Here is a 24,103-nt window from a genome sequence, read left to right as displayed (position 1 = left end):
GCTGACCCGAGGACTGGCCACACCAGCCAATGCCTGATGCTAGCCCGAGCCCAGAGACGCTGCCAAGCTTGCCGTTCGCCAGTTACCCCAAGGAGCTGCCAAGCCAACCGAGTGCCAGTTACCCCGAGGAGCCCATGGTGTGTGACCTCTTCGAGGATGCCGGCCGGACCCAGGTACCTCTGGAGGAGGAGGTAGGAAGTAGCCCGGGGGCAGCCGATCCTAGTCAGGCTGCAACACTGCCAGAGCCAATGTCAGGGTGTTGCGGCCAGGAACCACACTGACACAGCAGCAAGTCTTGTGCCGCTGCTAGGGCCCTGGGCTGGGACACAGTGCAGTGGGTGGGCCTATGTCCCCCCTGTCACCCATCTTGTGGGTGGCAGTCTCCCCCTCCCAGGCCGCTTGGAGCCAGGAGCCTGGGTTTGCTATTGAACTCTGCTCAGCCCCTGCCTGAGGGCCCTGAGCTACTGACTGTTTGTTGCCCCGCCCTGACCCAGGGCCTGGGCCTTGCTGTTGAACTCTTTGCTCAGGCAGACTAATTCCCCAACACACCTGACAGAAGTAGCGAGGCGGTCTGGTTCCCTGCTGCCCCGGAGAGTGACGACCCCCGGCTGGACGCGCCTACATGCCTCAGTCTGGATTTTTTTGGAAACATTCAGCTAAAACAGTTCAGCCTTTTCACTGAAAGCAATGAAGCTGCTCACAGTGAGTCTGTGAATCAAGGTAAGCATATGTGCATATCTTTTCTGGAGCAGGGCTTGAGACTGTCACTTCCTGAATCTGATTCTGATCTCACTCATACCAGTGTAAATTCAAAGTAACCACATTAGGTGGTACACTGCACACTTCTTATGGCATTGTGTAGCGTACATACACAGCTAGCCCTCCTAGTGTGGGTATAAATAGCAGTATAGATGGTGAGGCACTGAGTAGATGAGTAGAGCAAAGACATGCCTGAAGCTTGTAGGTATCTATCCAGGCATATATCTAGGGTGACCAGATGTCCTGATTTTATAGGGTCAGGCCTGATTTTTGGGTCTTTTTCTCACATAGGCACCTATTACCCCCACCGCTTGTCCTGATTTTTGACACTTGCTATCTGGTTAGCCTACATATATCCCACATGGTTCTTTACACGCCGGAGGAGAGCCTCTCCTGTCTATACTGCTGTTTTTAGCAATAGAGTGTCCCACTACCTCCCCCATTGCTGGAGCCTTTCCCTAATGCAGCGAAAGACTCTGGCAGTAGGAAGGCAGAAGGGAAATGTTCTTCCAGGTCCCTGCTTCTCGAGCTTTTTCCTGCCCTCCCCCCTACCAGAGCCTTTTCTCACCTTAGGGAAAGACTTTGGCAGCAGAGAGAGGCTCTGGCAGGCAGGAAAGGTCCAGCAACAGGGCTGAAGCTTTTCCATGCTGTCTCTCCCACCAGAACTTTTCACTGATGTGTAGCTACATACCTGAGTGTGGATGCAGCTTGCTTTTCACTGCAGTGTGTAGCTACACATAGCCTACATGCCGCTGACACTGGTGTTCAGTGTAGACATAGCCATTGATGTCAACTGCGTTACTCAGGGTTTACACCAGTGTAAATCTGGCCCATTAGACCAGCCTGATATACTATCAATTTTAAAACAAAGTTTAATGTATTTTATGTTTTGTAATATTTACTATGAAATAAACTCAGGAGAACAGGTGAACTACTGTAATTAATGGCATCATTCAAATTTCAGGTTGAGCTACATTACATGATAAATAAGGTTGCCTACTTTTAGTATATATAAGACAATATCCTTGTGAGAGTTTAAGAACATAGCTAACTGCATCATTGATTATTTTGTTACCTACTAACAAAACATTCAGCCATGTCAGAAAAAATAAAGAGCCTTTCCTTACGGTGTTTCTCACTCTAGTATTGGGGCAGGGCCCATCTTTTGTTCTATGTATGTACAGTGCCTAGCACAATGGTGTTCTAGTCCTTTATAACTCATAGGCATAGGCACCAACTCCATGGGTGCTCTGGAGATGGGGGCTTAAGGAAAGGGGTGGAGTGGGGGCAGGACCTGGGGTGGAGCAGGGGTGGGAAGTGGCGGGGTGAGGGCTTGGGGGAAGGGGAGGAGTGTGGGCGGGGCCTGGGGCAGAGCTGGGGTCAAGCCACCTCCAAGAACACAGGAAGTTGGCGCCTATTTTCATACTGGGTAGAGTAACAAAGCTGCTTTTCTATTCTTTAAATATCTAACACTGCTGTGAATCAAAACCATTGAGGAGGTTCAGCTGTTGCCTCTGACAGTGAATTGTACAATTTTTGTTGTGTAAAAAATCATTACCTTTTATCTATATTAAATGTATTATCTTAACTTCCTTGAGTGGCCTCCTGTCATATGGAAAACAGTAAACAGCAGCACCTGACTGAGATCCTTTACTCGTAATTGTGTACACCTGTATAATGTCACTGCTCTGATTCTCTTTTAATGACCAGGAGCCAGACTGGCTGATTTACACAAAGGCCTGTACTGGAGGAGAGCTGGGGTGCTTCACCCCTTGCAGAGCTGAGAGATTGTGGTCCGGAGGTTGTACATCCTTTCCTTTGAGTGGTGCAATGTACTTGTCCAGGGGACCTGTTCAGCTGACTGGTCGAGTGGTGCCATTGTCTCACCTCTTCCCTGCCCATTTTGGGATGCTATGCACACTTGGGGACAGACAGAGGGAGCAGATTCTGAGCTTCAGAGTGAAGGGACAGCAATTGTCCCTAGTCTTTGAACAGGGGAGTATGGCAAGATGAGGCTTATTTTGACTTCTCCCCTTTCCTGATCTCAAAGATTTGCTTATGGGCTGAGGGTTATTTAGCCCTAAAGAAATCTATTCTTTTAAATTTCAGAATGTACAAGACTCCTCTGAATGCTTCCATGTCTTTAATCATGTCTGATGCTACCTCCAAGAGATTCTTCTGATTCTTTTTAATACAACCACTAGATCTCACCATAGCCAACAGATCAGCTCTCATTTTTTCAGTAGCTTTATATATTATATACGTTTTAGATAAAGATTAATTTTCAGTGTTCCTTGCTCAATATTTATGGTTTATCACCTAGCTTGAGATGGGAGCTGCTAGATGTTTGATTAGTCTTTTTGTATTATTTTTTGTTTGATCATCAAAAGGACCATCACAAAAGTCTGGGTTGGAAGAGACCTGATAGCCTATCAAGTTCAACTATTATCAAATTCTGTTTACATGAATTATGAGCATGGAATTATTTTCACTGTGCAGGGCAACCAACAAATAAAATTCTTCTGCTGAAGGGGTGATATTAACACCACTCTCTGCATCCCAGCTAGCTAATGGACAGGGAAAATGGAGCCTTAGTAATGGAAAATTAATAATACCACATGGAACGTGTAGGAAGAAATCTTGTGTTTGCAAAGTATTAGGGAACAGGTTGCAGAACAGAAATAGGTGAAATCAGAGAGATATGAAGTGGAAGACAGTAATTCCATGGTAGATAGAGAAGATGGAAATGTTATTTTGGACTCCAATATGGGCAGCCTGCCAATGAAGATTTCTGATAATGGATGTGAGGTTCTACCAACTTCATGCAAGGAAATGGATTGCAGCTTCCATTTTCTGACAAACCAAACTTGAGAGAGTCATAAAGGAGGAGTTACAGTAGTAAAGCTGAAAGGAGATGAAAGCAGTACTCTGAGTTTGTTATAAAGAATATTACATTCCTGATGCATCTTGGTCTAGCTTTACACATTAAAAATAAAAAAATTATAGAATTTTTCGTGTCAAAAATGAGATAAAGCATAAGCCTATATATGGTCATTAAAAGAACACTAGTGGCATGATTCAACACAGCATTACATCAGTGTAAAAAGCCAAAAATGCAAGATCAACTGTGAAACTGTCCAGTTAACTCACAGATATAATTATGCAAAACTAAGCTATTTTTTTTTCGGCGGGAGGGCTGTGACAGGTTGACCAGCCCCATTAAGGGGCCAGCCCACCTGTGGAATAACTAATTAGCTGCCTCAGAGATTGAGGGGGTGGGATTAAGGCGAGTCAGATGATAGTTTAATGGACAGTTGGGCCTTGCACGAGGGCTGAGAGAACTCAGTCTGAGAGTAGAACCACAGGGAGTGGGTAGGTTTTGATGGAAGACCCTGAGACTGGTATGCCAAGGGAACCAGCTTGTGCTCTGTCCCAAAGTAGCTCAGGAAGGGGCTGGGAACAGGGCCTAGAGAATGGGTTGAAGACAAGCCCCTCAAGGGTAGAAGAACTTTGTTTATTGGGACTTTTTAATTGGTCTTTTGCTACCCTGGAACGGGTTAAGTTGTTTCCAGCACAGAGCAGTGTGTGGAGAGCTAAGGAATTCTATCCTGGGAAAGGAAACTGAGGCAGGGAGTGGTGGTAATGTAATGCCTGACTAGCAGAGGGTGCTATTGGGCAGCCAGGAGCCCCTAATCAGGTCCAATCCTGCAAATTAATCTACATGGGAAGATCCTTACACCAAGGTGGTGTCACATTCAAGCTGTCTTCATGTAGGCACAAAGATCTGCCCATGTGAATCTGACTACAGGGATGAAGACTTGGTTTGTAGGGGTTCTTCAGGTAAATCTTTTATTATGTGTTGGTTTCTGTGAGTCTTGTATGTATTCAACTGGCAACTATAAATAAACTCACGTTCGCTCAGAAATACTGTCAACTTTACTTTAGAACACAAAATTTAGATGACCTCTCACGTAACCATATATCCATAACTCATCTCCTTCCTAAAAAAACAAGAAAACAACGTTCATGACCATTTTTATCTGATTTTTTTTTTATTGTGATAGCAATTTTTTAAACAGTTCAAAATTGTAATCAAACTATTGCCTATTGATGCAAGATATCAGAGTTTTGGTTAAAAACATGCAACAAAACACCAAATGCTAATCTAAACCCATCTGGACTAAATTTCAGATTTGTAATGACTGCTTTGCGGTTTCATTACAAAAATTTCTCACAACTGGAAATCTGAATATTTTTGGTTGATTTTTAATATCTGGATGCAGTTTATACAAAACAAAAAATAGATAAAATATAAAGAAAACAGCCTAGGGTTAACTAACACCCTGAATATATGGCCCCTTTTTATAATCTAAACATGAAAAGCTATTATTGTGTTTATTGTTTTTTGTCTTTTTAATCTTTTCTTCATTAATTTGTGCTATTGCTTTATATTTTTATTGATATAAATGGAAAGCACCCGAGCACCCTCTAGTGGTTAGTCACAAAACTGACAACAGAGAACAGAAAAGAAATGTCCAGATAGATATTTTCTGTGTTTATTGTGCCACCCAGTGTCCACTGATTGCTGTACCAGGTGAACTTCTTCAATGACTATTCATTCACTTGTCCCCATCTTTTATCTCTTGTCAGCTAAGCTACATTTTCCTGCCTCTGCAGCAATTGGAGTTCCATTTGTCAAAGTAGAGGTGGTTGTCTTGTTAATTTCTTAAAATTACAAAATAAACTGAGTAACAATAGTCAGTGGAGTAACAATAGTTAAATGCAAATACTGCAGTGATAACAGCCAAATTCAAACAAACTCACTTCCAATATACAGGAAAGATAAAATGTATCTTTTGCTTAGGCATGCAATAAGACATTTAACACAATAGACAAGATGATTATGTGCCAACTCTGTTAACTTAAAATTAATATTAGTGATGATGTGTTTTGACTCGCAAGGATAATTACATTTGCCATTAAATTTTAAACTAATTGCATTTAATTGCATTTGCCATCAAGCACCCTGATTAGTTGGCCATTTCTGCACTGGGCACAGGGGAGGCTGCTCTAAGGTATGCCACCTGATAATGGTCCCTAAGAGGCATCTAATCAAATGTGAATTGCCAGAACAGTGTTTTCTACCACATCGCTTTTCCCTTAAAGCCAAGGCTGTGCAGTGGGGTGGGGGGGAGAGCAGGCAAAGAAGCTGGATGCGTCACACAACAGAATAATCCTCAGAAGACGGAATTGTTTCTGTTCTCTTTGTGCAGGCACAGAGACAAGGAAGGGAGCTCCAGCAGTCGGGATAAGCTGTACTCGTATGTATTTGTATTACAGCGGTGCCCAGAGGCGCCAAGGAACCCCAGGGTACTACACACGCACAGAGGGAGACGCTCCCGGCTAGCACAGCCCTACCAACCAGGCCGAGGGCTCGGGCTCGGGCTGAAACATCCAAGCAGCAGACATGGGAAGGGAAGCACGAGGCGATCAGGAGGCTCGCCCGCGATCACTGCGGGAACCTGCCCCAGAGCAAAGACTGTGCAACTCGGATCTCCTGGGTCCCAGCCCGGGGCCCGAACCACGGGAGCTGCCGCGCCAGGGACAGGCCGCGCAGCCAGTGACCGGGCCGAGGGGTGGGGCTGCGCTGCCCCGGCGGAGCGGGGATCTCGAAGGGCTTGGGGCCCCTACAGGGGAAGAAGCAGGGCGGCGGTCAGCGCGGGCGACGGAGGGGGCTGTTTACATGGGAGGCGGCCTGCGGGGGCTCCCCGGGGCGGGGCACAGCGAGAGGAAGCCAGGCCCACTAGCCTCGGCGGGTTGGATGGGGACAGGCCAGCGCGGGACGCTCTTTCCTTGTCCCCCCCCCCCCCCCATCGAGCCTGCGCACTAGAAGCTCCTCGGCGCTGACTCCTCCGGCTCGCCGTCCCTTCCCAGCATGCCCTGAGCGGAGCCTGCGCGCCCGGCCGGGCGTTCGGGGAGATTCGTCGCGCGATGGCGGCGGCTGCCAGCGCTTCGGATATGTTCGACGCTATCGTGATGGCGGAGGAGAGGTGGGGCAGGCAGAGGGGAGTCCTGCCCGGGGCTCCGCCCGGTGTCTCCCCCTCTAACGGGACCGGGGGGGAGGGAAAAACGAACTACCCCGGAGGGGAACGAACTTATCCCGGGGCGGTTACAGGCCCCCCTCCGCTCCGCGCCCCGTTCGGGAGTCTCAGCGTGACGCGAAGCTGGCCGGAAGTCGGGTGTCGTGACGGTAACGTTCGGCCGCAACCTCAGCCCCTGGCGGGCCGACTCCCCCTCCCCTCCCGCTGCTGAGGTCGGGCTGCGGGCGGTTCTGTGGCAAGGTGGACAGATAACACAGGCCTGGAAGGCTGCGGAGCCCGGGGCTGGGGAGGTGCGTGAGAGCCGCCGGCCCGTGGCGTTTAAAGCTGCTGCGGGCCTCTGACAAACCGTGTTCAGCACAGCTGAGAAGAGCGGGGCCTGCGTGCGGGGGGACTGCCCCCGGTTGTGCCGAGATTTCCCAGTGCTCTCCCCGTTGGGAAGGAAGGCACTTGTCTTACTGTGTTGTCCTGTCGTGTGTGATCCGAAGGTCCAGTGAGGGGAAAATGTTCTAAATACCTAAAGTAGCAAAATCTCTCCCTTCCTCACCTACCTTACCAAAGCAGGGGAGTTGTTTAATATATTAGGCTAAAGAATCATAGAAATTAGATTCTGTGTTAGTTTTTTTGCAAATGCAGGCTGGAAGGAGAGTGTGCTGCACTGATTGGGATTTCAACTTTGGCCTCCATCATTGCAGGCAAGATATCTACCATCATCTGTATTACATATCTGAATTCTTTCGTTTAACACTAATTTCTGAGAGTTTCCCCTTTAGATTTCCCTTTCCCTTCCCTAGCCTTTCTGTGTTACCAAGACCTCAAATATTGCAGAATACTACTGTATGCTGTGTAGTGGTAGCTGTGTCAATCCCAGGATATGAGAGAGAAAAGGTGGGTGAGGTAATATATTTTATTATATAAATAATATATATTATTATATTATATTATATTCTAATATATATAGAAACAAGCATTTGAGCCAGAGCTGGATGATCTAACAGAACTTTTGTCGTCTTTAAATTACATTATTCTTTAATCTAATATATTAAACAACAACTTGGTCCAATAAATATTACCTCACCCACATTGTCTCTCTAATACCATTATATAGCACACAGAGTGGTGTAATTGTTACTCTTTGTCTCACGAATACTCTGTCTGAAATTGCTTTGAAATCTGTTGGAATTACAAAGGCAATATTTCAGTAAAAATAATAAAATATTCCGTATTTTTATGGCCTAGTATTTCTGCATTATGCCTTTGCTGATATGATTTTATTAGGATTAATTTTTATATCTATTTCTCTTTACAGATTTCATGGTGAAGGGTATCAAGAAGGTTATGCTGAAGGAAGTCATGCTGGCGTTATTGAGGGAAGCAGGTATGGAGCACTACATGGTGCCAAGATTGGGTCTGAGGTAAATGTCAAAACTTCCTAAAAATCAATGTGTTGCTGAGATTAGATGATGATGTATTGAAGTAGTGCCTGAGCAAAGCATGATGGGTGACCTAAGCCTTGTATTGTTTTTATTGCTCCATGGCCTTCATTCCAGGAACACACAAAAAACTGATTTGTAAACTGTTCTGAATCCTCCATTTAATCCCTTACAAAAAGCTATATTAAGAACTTGAAATTCATGAGATGCCACAGTTGAGGTTATGCACATATATGTGCGTTGTGCAGTCTTTAATTACATAATAAGATAATTTCACATTTTTTCCTTCAACCCTAGATACGCATGTGTCGTGTCTTGTTCCACTATGCACCACTCTGTATTTTAGGCAATGTCAGTGAAACTCATTTAAAGGAGGTATTTTGTCACATGAATGCCTAAACATGAAGTTTCAACATTCTCAGTATATTTTTGTATTGATTTTTTGTTTGTTTTTTTTACAAGAAAAAGAGGGGGGGAAAAACATTAAAGCTCTTCTGGCTTGTACATATTGGCAATAAGAGGCTGTAACTTCCATAATCTGGAGCAGTTTGGCTAGATGCCACCTTGGCATCATATTCTGTGCATCTTAATAGAGAAGAGAAGACGAGAAACCCACTCCTGTGTGTCCCAGGAGCTGTTCAGGATCTAGGTTCCCACCTGCATATCTTAAAAAAAGTGAACAACAGCCCTTTCTACTTCTTTTTCACTTTTAGCACAATTTTTACTGTAATGCTAATTTAACCAGACTACTGTACAGTCTACCTTGTCTTTGCAGTTTAAGATCCTAAACTGCTTGCACAGTCTCATTGAGATCAGGTGGATTTCTGTGCAAGACTGGGACGTGGGACAGTAATTATTTTATAATGTGAGTTATATATAATTATTATATATTATATATAACTCACATTATATATATATATATATATATATATATATATATATATAATTAAAAGAAAGCCTTAACCATTTTTGCTCAAATTCACTTTCAGGAATAATTCAGCTCCGAAGATCAGGGTTTCAGAAAATTGAGTGACAGAAAACTGGGCATTAGAATGAGGACTGTTATGAAACTGAAATTGGCAGTCATCTCTTTTCAATATAATAAACAGTTAATTATGCTAAGAATCTGATCTTTCAGTGTTGGCTGCAGAGCTTTCTGATTTCATGTTATGGGCTTCCCTCAGAGGACCACAAAGGATGGAAAAGGACTACCAAAGGAGTGGTAGTCAAGACAATTGTGGCCATGCGAAAGCTCTCTGACCTTGCTCAACCATTTTAAAAGGTGCTAGATACAGATATCCTGCCAAATTTCTCTCTCAGGTATTTATAGGGAGTAAAATTTTCAAAAACACCCAAGTGGCTTAGGCACTTAAGACGCTAAGTTTCATTGAAAGTCAGTGGGACTTAGGCTCCTAAATCATGTTTGAAAATGCGTGCATCTCCTAGGTTTCTTAAGTTCAATGCCATTCCCTGCCCCCTCTTCTCTCCCTCACCCATGCAGCTGGATTTGTAATTATGAATCAGAAGTGTAGTAACAGATGCACAAATTTCTGAGGGATCAAAGCAGATGAAATATGGTGGGGTGTTTTACAAAACTGCATTTTCCATCGCAGTTTAAATTGAAGAGGTTCAGCACACTCTGATGCGAAACAGATTTTAGAAGTAGCATAACAAGATGTTTTGATTTTAGTTTGTCATGTGCTAGTTATCAACTAGAATGTATATTTTTAAAATTATTGTTTAAATGAATACAGATAAAGGATAATTTTTTGATTTTTTTTTGATTGATTTGATTTTTTTTTAATTGAATTCTTATAAATTCACAGATTGGATACTATCTTGGGTTTGCGTTGACATGGCAGCGTTTGCTTCACAGATCTGCAGAGGAAAAGCCCAGGTATGGTTTAAAAATATAGTATTATGTATTGTTAATATTGCCCTGAATTTCATAGTTTCTTTTCTCTAAGGAAAGGCTAAAATATTTTTATAGGAGCCCTGGTAATGCCCATTATTTTTTTAAGAAATATACAGGAGGAACAACCGATAGTTTGTTTTTTTTTCCTTTGCATTACAAGAATCAAACTGGCCAACCACAGGTAGAGTGTTTTTGAAATGAAGTAAAGTAGAAACCATGAGAGTAACATACATGCAAGGATGCCCTCTTCAGAGCTATGATGCTGAGAAAAATATAAATTATTGGTATAAATGTAGATATTATCCTTTGAGTGAAACTACTAGTTGAGAACATACCAAGTTCTTACTGCTAAAGATTGAGGGTCAAAGTCTATGCAGCATCTCTTAGGTCCATAGCCTTCAGCCATGGCACACTCCCTACACTGAAGTTATGATGGGGGTCCAAGTAGGATATCTTACTGCGCTCCTACACCATGCCATTGCTATCATCTATGTGGGGCCAAAGAGGAATGGCAGAATCCCTTCCTGCCTGTGTTTACTATTGCCGGTTCTTCTGCAGCATTCATAATTTCAGTGGCAGGAGGAATACAGAGCTGAAATCTTGGTTCTAAGGAAAGGAGTCTGTTGTGTTGGCGCACCCAGAGCGTCCTTTTAGTACAGGGGTGGGCAAACTTTTTGGCCCGAGGGCCACATCGGGGTGCAAAACTGTATGGAGGGCCGGGTAGGGAAGGCTGTGCCTCCCCAAACGGCCTGGCCCCTCAGAACTCCCGACCCATCCACCCCACCCCCCACCCACTCCTTGTCCCCTGACCACCCCCTCCCAGGACTTCCTGCTCCTCCCCCCCGAACCTCTGCTCTATCCAATCACTCCCTGTCCCCTGACTGTTTGCCCCCCTCCTCCCCCCCGAACCTCTGCTCCCTGCCCCCCAGGATCCCCTGCCCCATATCCAACTCCCCAGCCCTCTTACCATGCCGCTCAGAGCAGCATGTCTGGAGCTGCACCGCCCGGCCAAAGCCAGACACGCTGCCCTGCACAAGCGTGCAGCCCTGCTGCTGAGAGTGCTGCCCATGCGGCTGCGGGGGAGGGGGAACAGCAGAGGAGGGGCTGGGGGCTAGCCTCCACGGCGGGGAGCTCAGGGGTTGGGCAGGACGGTCCCACGGGCCGTAGTTTGCCCATCTCTGTTTTAGTACATGATGAATCTGGTGAGGTCCGTGATTTGGATCTGCTAATTGTGCCATCCATGAACCATGTAAGTTCTATACATCTACGTATATTTAGCCAGCTGTCTTAGATATTCAGGTCCTCTTAATATGACAGGATTGATAGGCCTGCTAAATTTTTATAAATTTCCATTTATATAGTGTCTTTCATCACAAGTCTTGTATATAATTTTATTCACGTAATGCCTGTCTAACAATGTACCACAGACACTTTGCAATATAACAACTAAAAACAAATTAAGTACTACAAATATACAAGATATAAACAATTAAAACCTATGTAAAATCATAAATAAAATCAGTGTTGCTTCAAAAGCTTTTTTAAATATAAATGTTTTTAAACTTGCTTTAAAAGAAGCTACTTCTGTTGTCGTCTTGTCATAAAGTATGTGTGGTGGGGAAGGAGTATTTCAGTCCTGGAGCAACAGGTGCCAAAATACAGACAATTTTCATATTCCAGAAAACCTATACTTTAGACCTAAGAGAGTGGGATGGTTTAAAGGGATATTTAGGAATCCCTCAATGAAGAGCCTTGGGCTATGTTTACAGCACTGGAGAGGTTCTCCATCTCCCTGAGAGGCAGTAGGTAGTTCAGCAGAATTCTTCTTCTTTTGATCTGGCATAGTCTACACCTGGGGTTAAGTTGGCGTAGCTACATTGTAATAAGTTTTTGGTGTAGACCAGCTCTTAGAGAGAATTTTAAATTCAGGTCACATTCCTGTAGGCAGCTAATGAAGTGAACACAACAGGAATATGGATTTTCCACAGTCCATCCTATGTTACCCAGTTAGCTCAGTAAGCTGTAACATTCAACATTTGTTCAAATACTAGGTGTAATTCTTGATCAGGGCTGACATTAAATTGGGTATCAGCTGTGATCATAACTGATTTTTACCTTAAGTATGCGTGAGGGGAATAGTTTATATGGAAATACAGACCTTAGATAGAACTTAAAATGTAATATTTCAAATGGGTTTTCTCTTGGTAAGTTTTAAAGTAACTTTTCTCCATCAAGATGAAGATTCCAGAAGATAAAGTTGTTTGAGCTATATACCAGTTTCAGAACAGGAAGGTATTGTAATTGCCTTGTTGAAGAAATGGAGATGTTGAAAGTGATAATAAGTTTGAACTTATTTGTAATTTTGCTAAATGTTTGCTAAACAGGCTGATTCAAGGGTGCTGTTTTTAATAGGATTTTTAAAATGAACTTTTTGTAAAATGGTGACATAATGTCATCTTAAGACCTTGCTCTTAGATAAGACTGTGCTAGCTTCCTCTAGAGTGGTCTTGTGTATTTGGATTGTTTATATTTATTTATTTTGGGGGGGGGGGGAGAGTGCAGGGGGGAGTTGGGAAGAGTGGTTACAGACTTAGTCTCTCTGTGTAATACAAAACACTGAATATTTTTTATAGGACTTTTCCAAAGTGATGCTTGCTAAGGGTGACCTAATTTGAACCTGATTGGGCCAAGTTTCATGGTTCCAAGTTAGGTCTTGCACCTGATTTGTCTGAAGACCTTGGAGGAAGGCATTGCAAGGCAAAACAAAGCAAAGTTTCCAAACCAATACAATCAAAATTGGTTTGGAAACTTTTCTCTTCTCCGTCTTCTCTGCCAGGCAAATTTTTTGGGGGTGGGGGGGGAAATAGCTCAGTGGTTTGTGCATGGGCCTGTTAAACCCAGGGTTGTGAGTTTAGTCCTTGAGGGGGCCATTTAGGGAACGGGGGCAAAAATTGGGGATTCCTCCTGCTTTGAGCAGGGGGTTAGACTAGATGACCTCCTAAGGTCCCTTCCAACCCTGATATTATATGATTCTATGATTGGAGGGCAATGAAAATAATTAGGGGGCTGGGGCACATGACTTACAAGGAGAGGCTGAGAGAACTGGGCTTATTTAGTCTGCAGAACAGAAGAGTGAGGGGGGATTTGATAGCAGCCTTCAACTGCCTGAAGGGGGGTTCCAAAGAGTATGGAGCTAGGCTGGTCTTAATGATGACAGAACAAGAAGGAATGATCTCAAGTTGCAGCGGGAGAGGTCTAGGTTGGATATTAGGAAACACTATTTCACTAGGAGGGTGGTGAAGCACTGGAATGGGTTACCTAGGGAGGTGGTAGAATCTCTATGCTTAGAGGTTTTTAAGGCCTGGCTTGACAAAACCATGGCTGGGATGATTTAGTTGGTGTTGGTCCTGGTTTGAGGAGGGGATTGGACTAGATGACCTCCTGAGGTCTCTTCCAACCCTAATCTTCTATGATTTTATGAAATGGAAGTCTGAGAAGCTTTCAGGTCAACAAGCCATCTGCGGAAAGACTGACCTTCCGGAATCTCCCAGACTGATCACCTTAGGGAGAGGAGGTCACAACATCCACAACCAGACTGCTCCAGCTTTTGACTAGTCTCTCCCTGTACCAGAAGGAGACCCACTAGTGAGAAGCTCTCTGCCAGCAGAACATCACTATCTCCTTTACTGCTGTTCCAGAGCCTATTTTAGAAGAGACAAGAAGACTAAGAGCTGAAGAGTGTGCATCCCCTCTCTTATCTATCTTTTCTGTTTCTTTTATTTTTATTCACTGGGAGACACCCTAGCTTTTTATTTTCTGGATGTGGAAGTAAATGTGTGGCTGTGTGCATTCACATTTGTATGAGACCACCCATAAAGTCCACACAGCGAAGGTGCCTGAAAGAAAAGTTCCCCAGGTTTAAGCAGCCTTATATATTGTCTAAAAAATTACTCATTAAACTGTGTTCTGTGTCGGTCTAAAAGTCCTGAGAGACTTGAGTGTCATCTATAATATCTGGTAAATAAGAGTTGTTAAGCGTCTGCTGATCAAGAGTGTCCTGTTAAAGTCTCTGTTATTAGATCCTTGGTGGGCGGTGACGGGGAAGGGAGGAGGAAGTGGTTAGACGCCACATAAGAATTGAAATCTGGGAAGGAAACTTTATAACTTGTTCTGAGGCTGTGTTCCAGAAATTAGATGATTATTTGGTTTCAGTATTAAGATACTTAATCAAATCTATAACAGGAATGGTTGAATTTAGTAAAATTCTTTAGGTGAGACTCATAACCAAAAAGACAGCTACTTCTTTAAACACCTCCTTGGAATTTAAGAATTATTTAGTATTAATTTGATTATTTATCAAATATTTAATATCAATTATTTATTTATCCATGACAGTCTTGTGACTAATTTGTTTTCTTGATTCGATAGTGTAGTTTAATAGTAATGGTAACTTAGCTTTGGTGGGTTTTTTTTTTAAGTATTTTAATAAAATGTATAAAAAGATACTGAGTAATATTTCTTTCAATACCAGAACATTTGAAGACCTGGGTGGATACCTACCCAGTCAATCTAAAACCCTGACCAGCTTCTCCTAATTAGTTTTGGTTTGCACAGATGTCCAACTGCAGCTGTCTTGTTCACCTGACATACGCAGTGCATGTTAGTCTAATGTGAATGCCACAACTGTATTGCACTTCGTGTGTTTTAGAACTCACAGTCAGTAATAACTGTGACTATAGGCTCCTAATTCCATTTTAGATGTGAGCTTTAGCTGTCAGGAATCATTTTCTCAAGCCAGTGAGATGTAAAGGCATCACTACTGTTTCATGAATGATCCAGAAGTAGTGCCAGAATGCCTGCAATCTCTGCTTACCCTACCTGGAGAATGGCTTAATTACTTTTATTTTTTCCTTACGGCAACACAAGTATGTCTTGCAAAATCTTTTTGATGCCAAGAGTCTGAATTTCTTAGTGCCTGTTCTGCCAAGTGGGAAGTAGATTTTTTTTTTTAAACTCTGCCATGTGTATATCTGTAGGTTACTATAAATTTTCTAGTGTCAGGTTGTAGTAAAGGTACCTTAAAGAGCCACCACCACACGCACACAACTTTGAAATATATTTTGGCAATGTGTCTTACATATATCAGCATTTTTCAGCATTATTACTATTCTTGGTTACCAATATGTTTAATAATACGTTGCATTTTCATAGTTCCCTCCAGCCACTGGTCTGAAAATATATTATAAATATTTCCTAATGAGTCTAAGGAAAAATCTCTGTCAAGATATGTACAAGGCGTTTAACACAAAGTACACACAGTGTGTGTATTGAAAAACTAATAATGCATATGATTGACATCGGTAGTTCATTGACTGAAATGGGGAGCATTGCGTGAGAAAACGGTGGCAGGATTGGGTCATGTATTTTGAAGTGTAACACTAATATTAAATACTCAGTGTCGTCTTCATGTGGCAACTGAAAAAAATCTTATTGCTGCTGAACAGAACCACCATAAGAAAATCTGTATTTTCATTTTTTGCAGTAAAAAAAAAATAAAGGCTCTGGAATCATTAATAGGAATGATTCAGAAATACCCTTTTGAAGACCCCATTTATGACAAACTTCACGAAGATCTGGAAAAAATCAGAGGAAAATTTAAACAGGTTTGTAGTACTTAGTTGTCATTTTAGAAGGTAATAGCAATTTCTGAAAAGACTGCAGTCTAATGTGGCAGTAATATAAAGCTGCAGTTATGCAGTTCAGAGTAATTATTGTTATGTAATCTTTTTGGGCTACTTGTACCAGTTACAATTGTAATGTTTATTTAATTAGCGTGGGGGGGAAACTAAGGTGCAATTCTCCAGTCCATAGAAAATGCAATAAACTCATCCTAAAGGAAAAAGGCATTTAATACTGACTTGAGAGAGAGCTGTGGAAGGGAGAGGAGAAAAGAGTAAAAATGGGGAGAATATCTTGTTACAAATTTACCTGAAATACACACACACTTTAAAACACCTGTATGTGTTCTTTTTTCGTTTTAGGTTTGCTCATTGCTAAATATTCAGTCTGATTTTAGAATCAATCCTGAAAGATCTGCACTTACTTTTTGAGCATAACAGATGAAGATAAACAAAGAAGAAATGTTAAGGAACAGCTATCTGGGGGAGTGATTAACTATAATAAAGGCAGATAGTCAGAATATAAACAGGTTTTTGTTTTCCGAAAGGGAGGGTAGAAGAGCTAAGCAGCAGTGGAAAGGCACCCCTTTAATGTTTGCTGTGTCCCAGTTTTATTTGTTCATTGCAACACCAGTGCATGTCCTATTTTAAAAAACAAAAATGCACAACCTCCATATTCATTCAACACTAATCCCATATTGATAGTCTGTCTTTAATTTCTACGGGAAAAATCAGTTGCTTCTATGATGGTTTGTTTTATGATGTTTCTCCCTTATTTATTATCCAAAGGATGAATCTTTCAAACCATGTATAGATCACTATGAATTTACATAAATGTATACATTTACACAACTAGGTAGTAAGATATTTTCCTTGTCCTGAGGAGCTTACAATAAAGAGCTATGTTATTTTTGAGGGTGAAAGGGTGAAGCGGAGGATGGGATAACAGTGAAGAGGAGGTGTATTACAGACATGGTTCTGAAAGCAGCTACAGCTCCAAACAGAATATTGCTGCTCTGTTGTTGGTTTTTCTGTATTATTTCCGTGAGCTGAGACACCTGATGTCTGATCCAGTGCTGAAAAAATATATTGGCAGCTGAAAGTGCTGAACATATTTAAAAGAATGAGATCTACCAGTGCCACTTAGAATAACTAATTAATGGTGAGGTGTGTGAGGTAATATCTTTTATTGGACCACTTCACCCACTTTTGTCTCTCACATTATGGGACCAAAAATGCTGCAATAATTGAGTGGTAAATTGTTTCCAAGATGGGAAATGTATTTTTCAATTGAATTTAGAAAATGGATGCTGACAGAATATGTAAGTGAATACTCCACTATGTTAGTTTAAGAGAAACAAATTATTTTGTTCAAAAGATATTTTGTATTTTGGTGCTAGAATATTTATGTAACTTTTTACAAGTAGAATGTAAGGTGATCACTTCTAGAAGGCATTTCACTATAGTGAAATGCATGTATATCTGTGGAGCTGCTTCAATTATGTCATTGAGCAACATTCCTTTATGTTAATTTTTTAATTTTTTCTAAATACAACTATACCAAAATTCATCATAATACACAAAGTAAATAAAGAGGATTACAACATTGCTTTTAACGTGTGTGTTCATCCTGCTTTCACATTTGAGATATGAAGAGGGGAAATTACAATTTTAGAAGGAGAATTCTAAAAAGTGATATATACCAGATCTTTAAATTTTTGTTTGACGCATATGCCACTAACCAGAGGCTTTGTGTAAAAACAATCATATTTTGACATTTTTGAATATATGTTTACATGGCAAAGCATAAAAGTACCTGCTTTAGAGCCACCTACTGGAAGAAGCTATTATATCAGCTCAAAAATAAGATCCTCTTCTAAATGTGTACATGTGACTCATCTTTAAATATTTTTGATTATGGTGTAAAAATTTACATTCTTTTGAAATAGTTTTCTTAAAGTATTAGTTTATACTACTACAGTTTGCATTGATTTAATTAATGCCATAAAGAAAATGGAAAACATTCTAAAATAGATAACTATAACACATCAGAAAGAATTGTATGTCTAAGTAATCTTGTTTATGAATGTAAGTAAATGTTTCAAAACAAATATTTCTTCAGATAAATGGAAAACATTGCAAGAGCTATCCTACAATACATTGAGGGTCAGTTAATATCAATAAAAAGCATCTGCATGTTAAACATGTTCAGCAATTAAGATTATTTAAAAGCTTTTTCCATGGGTATTTGGATGGTTGCCCTGTGGCATCTTTCATTGAAAAAATTTGGAAGCAAGATACCATCCTAAAATGGTCTATTCCTATAAAACAGTGTGCTGTGGGACCACCCCACACAATCTCTGAGTAGGTAAAAAGGGTCAGTTTAGCTCGTGACAAGCTGCTGGAAGAGAGCCAGGAACTGATAGACTAATTGATGATGAACCCCAGCTGGGTAGGGGCAGGTAAGCTTGTATCAAGCCAGCAAGGTAAGAGCAGAAGAGGCTGGTAGAAAGGAACTCTGCAGTCACTCCCTAGAGGAGGAGATTTGGCAAGAGACGGAGTGGTTCTAGGGGGGGTAAACCCTGGGATTTGGCCTGGGAATACAGATTCTGGCAAGAATTTCTTTTGGGGTGGGGGTCGGGGGGGATAGTCATAGGGAGCAGAGGAAGCTCCACTGGTAAGGGCAGGGAGGGGGGCGGCAGAGCTAGAGAAGAAGTAAAGGAGCCCAGGGAAGCAGTGACAGGGTGTGAGTGTGTGTAGAGAGTGGTTGTTGGGGCATAGGGACTCTGGGCTGGAACCTGGAGTAGAGAGTGGGCTTGTGTTCCCCTCCCAGCCACTGTGGAAATGGCATAGTCAGGGCGGTGGATTGGAAGACTGCCTGAGACTATTCGTCCAGAGGAACTTCGATGTACCAGAAGGGGAAAACTATAGTGAGCTGGCCAGAGGGCCATGCCACAAAGAGGGAGCAGCTTGGGTCCTGGAGAGGATGTAACTTCACTCCAAAAAGACTGAGGGAGACCAAGGGCTAGAGGCAAAAGAAGGGGGTGTCAGACTGGTTGAGAGCAAATCCCTAAATAAGCCACAAGGAGGTGTGTCAGCGATGAGTAGTAAACTGCAGTTTGAGGGTATCCCTCCGTAATTTAGTTTCGAACAGCCTTTTGGCAACCACATCCAGCCTTGGCATGCAAACTCATGAAAAATGCTTCATTTTAACCTTATATTTATTCAGCTTTAATATACATTAGAGCAGGGGTTCTGAAACTTCATTGCACCATGACCCCCTTCTGACAACAAAAATTAGCACACAACCCCAGGAGGGGGGACTGAAGCCTGAGTCCACCCGGGTCCCACTGCCCTGGGTTGGAGGGGCCAAAGCCTGATCCCCACCCCCCAGACGGGAAGGGGTCAAAGCCCAAGTTAAAGGGCTTCAAGCCAAAGGGCTTCAGCCCAAGACAGGGGGCCTATAACCTGAGCCCTGCTGCCCAGGGCTGTGAGGATTGGGATGAAACCCGAGCCCCAGCAAGTCTAAACCAGCCCTGTTGACCCCATTAAAATGGGGTCACAACCCACTTTGGGGTCCTGACTCACAGTTTGAGAAGCCTTGCATTAGAAACAAATTGAATTAGCAAAAATAGCTGTGGAAACACTATCAAGAAAGGAAAATATCACTCTTGAGAAAATAAAATCTCATCTTTATATCCATTCCAATGAGATCTGCAAAATCAGTTAAAAAAAAATCTTAAACTGCATCTGTGAATCAGTTTTCTTTCAGTAATCAAATCAAAGGGTTTGTTACATATTGACTTCAAGAATGAAAGGATGCAGACCATTTGCTGTGTGACTAATTTTGACTGCTATAAAATGTGGTTGGTTGCAATCCCTTTATTATGTTCACAATGAAAAATCCAGAAACCAGTTCTTTTTTGGTGGTATGAAGAAAAAAATGGAAAAGTCAATTTACTGTTCATGTGCACCATGGTATTGGCAGAGATAAATAGCAAGGGATGCTGGACACCTGGAACTCATGTTTTTCAAGATTTGTCTCTCTGTTTTGGGATCTTTGTCCTGGATCCACAAAGGGGATTTAGGTTAGAAAATCACAGGAACAATACTGTGATCCACAAAGCCTGAGTTAGGTACCTAGGCTCCCTATACAACAAATGGAAGAGAGAGGTGCCTTAGAATAGGATCTACAAAGTCAGCATTTCAGGAGAGGCCTGCCTAAGCTAGCCAATAGAAGCTGTTGCTGAGAAGGGTACTAAGCCCCAGCCCTCTGTCAGTCTGGCGTCTAAGTCCAGGCTGCTTGTGATTCACAAACCAGGGGAAGATGGGCACTGACCACCTAAGTTGTGTATGGGGCCCAATCAGATGCCACCTCATTCTACACAAAACAGCCAGGGAGAAGGAGGAGCTCCCTTAAAACCTTTTGTGTCATGGTTAGGGTACTCACTTGGGATGTGGGAGACCCTCCTAGTTGAAGTCCCCCTCTGCCTGATGAGGAGAAGGGATCTGAACAGGGATGTCCCACCTCTCTGGCAAATGCCCTAACCATTAGGATATAGATTTCTAACTCTCTGGCTAAGTATCTTTGTGCATCCCACCTTTCATGCCTGGTTTACAAACTTCAGGATAAATGAGGTAAGAGCATGAAGTCGCAAGACATCTGTAAATGATTTTATTACTATAACTTTATATATTGTAAGGTGAATGTAAAGTATCACGTCCAGATACAGCAGTAAAGAAAGTAAATTCAAGTATTTTAATCAGTCCTTCTGAAATGGAAGGGCCTCCACAAGTCAAAGCAGAGAGTTACTATGCAGTTGACTGACTTTAAATAGACATCAGTGGCTGTAAAACATGCAAATTCCTGCACACTAAATTGTCAGTTTCCTCAGACAAATAATTATATATCAAAAAACTATACAAACAATGTTAAGGTTGCAAAGTCAAGAACTCAAAAATTAGCAAATGCCAGTCTTAAGCTTGCCCTGCAACCTTAATTCAGCTCCCTTGTGCATATGCATTGTGATAGTTTTTATTACATGATTACTAAACATCTTCCAAAATCTGCAACAGATGAGGCACTACGTTCAGTACACTACCTTGATTCATCTCCTGAGCATTCCTTATTGGCATAGGAATGAGCCAGGGGTTCTATGGAAAAATTGCACTAATGTAAATTAATACTTCATTACAATGCATCTGCACAAGGAGGCCGAACGTTCTTTTAATGAAGGTTTGTTGTGTATAACTTCCCAGGATTTTAAAACGGCAAACTGAAAAAAACCAGAAAATCCCATCGTATGGAACCATACTGATTCCAACAGAGGTTATCAGTAGCATTGGAACCTGTAGAGCCAGAGTAACTAACTGAATACAGTAGTGTGTCATCCAACTATTAGAGGGGGACGAGGGAGATATTTTGCCACTGGGTTTCCTTATTGGCAGAATTCAGAGAAATGGTGAGACTCAGGAATCCTGGATTCCAAACCATGTTCTGAGAGGAATGTATTCTAATGGTTACAGAACCTCCTGTCCCTTCTGGCCTGTCTTTGATCCACTCTTTTGCCCCCAACTCCTGGCTTCTCATTTAAGCTCCCTTCCTCCACCACCTCAGCATCTGCCAGTCTTCCCTACCCTACCCTTGGCTTCATGTCCCAAACTCTTCCAACATTCTCCAAAAGCCCACTGCCCAGCTCCTCAACCTCTGTATTCCAGTCAAACTGCTTCCTCCTTCCTGGGTACCACAGTATAGTAGTCAGGCTGGTCCAAATCCAATCAGTCTTATCTGAAACAAGCTAACAACTCTTGGCATTATCATGCTAACTTACTTTTGCGTTTATAAGTAAAATTTAGAATGCCAGTTCAATCATACTTCTATCTCATGGTCTTTTGAAATTAAATTACTACTAATGTCAGGATCTAATACTGGCCTTGTGACACAAGAAATAATTAAATCTACATCTTTTATTATATACAGTACTTCAAAATTGTGATTTAATAGTAGTTATTTTTACAGGTTCTTTCCCAAAATACAATACAGTACTGTAGTGCAGTGATTCTAGATGCCCTGTTGAAATTTTTGACTAGTTGTTTAATTCTTACAAACTGAAGTGTTCTTAAAAGGGAATGGTGGAGATTTGAATGAACAGCATTTTCTGGAGATGAAAATGATGGTTGTCATTACTGGGTTGGGACTCCTTATCATTGTGACTACTCCCAAAATAATGTCCACCATGATTACACTGATAATTTTGGTGTAATGCTGATGTTTGTTCTATAAATACTATTTAGAATTGTAGTTAAAAATACAGGGGCACATAGGAATTGTCATACTGGAGCAGACTAGTCCATCTAGTCTATATGTTGTCTCTGACACTTGCCAGTACCAGACGTTCCAGATGAAAGTGTAAGAACCTTGTGGTACACAGATGTGGAGTAGTCTGCTCCCAACATTCAATCTCATCCTGATCTCCAGTAGTTGGAGATTGGTTTAAACCTTGAAGCATGAGGTTCAATCAATTGTTCAATCAATCAACAGTGTGGGAAAGGGAGAGAACTCACCAAGCTCCTCTGAGACATAACTAAAAAAGTGTGAAGAAAAGACACAGATTTCGGAAGTTTTTCATTAACAGGTAGTACTTGGAATTGCATTCTTAGCTGAAATGTGTGAAAGGTGAAAATTAGGCCAGACTAATTATATACTGATTCTAAAACTGCATGATACAAAGTTTGTTTTAAAGTGTAGCTTTCATGTACTCATGTAATTAACAAATATGGATGCTAGCATTTTGTACACACACTTTGGCATCTCAAAATTAAGTGGACAAGATTTCTGGGTACTTTATAGAAGCAGCATGTAGCTTTTGTCTTGAAAAGGTAGAAAGCACCACTTCATTCATAGAGAATTTGCTCTGCAACTAAGACAGTGGCTTACTGTACAGTTTGACACTAGAGATAATCAAAGTGACAATTATTGTTTGTAACATAATTTCAAATTAGGTTGCACATGTTTAGCAAAATGTTTAGGTAGAAAAAGATTAAATTATGCCTATACATGCTCCCCATCTAGGCTTTGTACGAAACAGGATCAATACCAGCATATCTTACTGCTTTATTTAAATACTATATATAACAAAAAATTAATGTTCAGGATCACAGGGAATAATCAACATTGCACAGAATCTTTCTTGAATGTAGGAACTGTGAGTCAGCAGCCCTTTAATTTTTTTAGTTGCAGCTATTGTTCTAGCAGCAAGCTTTACTGCTATTGTCCAGTGTTTGTCCAGCTCACGTTTACTGGACTGTGGGAACGGATTAGGTTTTCATGGCTTTTTTTTTTCCCCCTTCTTGCATAAACTCTTGATCAAAGACATTCCTTGGATGACAAAACACTGTATACTGTGTCACACAGTCCTGACCAGACTGCACGAATGGTAGTTTAAAAACACATGCCTACATTGTTCTCTAACTGGCATTTTTTACAATATATGTGCGGACACACTGAATTTTTTGAAACCCATTTTACCTGCTTTACAAGAAACCAAACAAACCACAACTCATCCATGGTAAACAGTTGCCAGTTTTTTAAAACTAAAAAAAAAATGGAAAACTGGATTCTTCATTATCCAATGCAAATAACAGATCTATGTGAATAGACAATGGTGCCACTTTTAAAGTAATTTGAAGTTACATCTACTGTATATTTGCTACCTGAAGTAAACCTCCAGTGTGATGTGGTCTGTGAGACTTCTATTTGGGTCAAACTCATCATGAATCTGTATTGTCTTGATACATCTTTCTGGTACTACCTATCTAGAACAGCTGAATAGCGTGGAGAATAGAGCGTAAGTGGAATTCAGGATTTGATGTGAGGGCGGAAATGGGTAGGGGAATGGGGATGAAAGACACCAGGTTATATAAATTGAAGTTCTGGCCCAGATCCTCAGTAGTTATAGTTGATGGAGATATGACAATTTTTATCAGCTGAGGATCTGGCCCATGATATCTGTATAATACGTTTTTATTTTGTATAAGGTCTTTTGTACAAACTATATCACAACAAGCTATACAAGAATCAAATAATATTGTTAGAGAAATAGTAACTGAGAAAGAGAAAAATTAAGAGTTAAAAGTTAAAGAATAAAGAGTGGTTTTTTGGGTGAGATTTGAACACAGAATCAATAAGAAAGGGAAGCTTTTTCAACTATCATGAGCTTC

At 41.6% G+C, this 24,103-nt stretch overlaps 1 protein-coding gene across 2 annotated transcripts; it reads left to right on the top strand.

The window, feature by feature from the left end:
* The first annotated feature begins 6,651 nt into the window (after positions 1-6,651).
* LTO1 (LTO1 maturation factor of ABCE1) lies at positions 6,652-18,046 on the top strand. 2 transcript variants are annotated; one of them, XM_074956980.1, is made up of 5 exons: positions 6,652-6,809; positions 8,167-8,272; positions 10,117-10,187; positions 15,748-15,868; positions 16,247-18,045. In XM_074956980.1, the coding sequence occupies exons 1-5, from the start codon at positions 6,751-6,753 to the stop codon at positions 16,313-16,315; spliced, it is 426 nt and encodes a 141-aa protein (XP_074813081.1). In that variant the 5' UTR covers positions 6,652-6,750; the 3' UTR covers positions 16,316-18,045. The 2 variants fall into 2 exon arrangements, with proteins under 2 accessions (XP_074813081.1, XP_074813080.1); XM_074956979.1 differs by lacking the exon at positions 6,652-6,809 and adding an exon at positions 7,089-7,552 and having other exon boundaries at positions 16,247-18,046.
* The last annotated feature ends 6,057 nt before the right edge of the window (positions 18,047-24,103 follow it).

Source organism: Natator depressus, chromosome 6 (assembly GCF_965152275.1).
Source record: "Natator depressus isolate rNatDep1 chromosome 6, rNatDep2.hap1, whole genome shotgun sequence".
Lineage (NCBI taxonomy): Eukaryota > Metazoa > Chordata > Testudines > Cheloniidae > Natator > Natator depressus.
The sequence above is the reverse complement of the archived record's forward strand: the minus strand, read 5'-3'. Positions and strand labels throughout refer to the sequence as shown.

Excerpts from the sequence above, each read along its gene's own strand:
- LTO1 (XM_074956979.1), top strand. The coding sequence starts at position 7,488 with ATGCAGGCTGGAAGGAGAGTGTGCTGCACTGATTGGGATTTCAACTTT. Across the intron at positions 7,553-8,166 it reads TTTGGCCTCCATCATTGCAG|ATTTCATGGTGAAGGGTATC; the intron begins GCAAGATATCTA and ends TTCTCTTTACAG. Across the intron at positions 15,869-16,246 it reads TCAGAGGAAAATTTAAACAG|GTTTGCTCATTGCTAAATAT; the intron begins GTTTGTAGTACT and ends TTTTCGTTTTAG.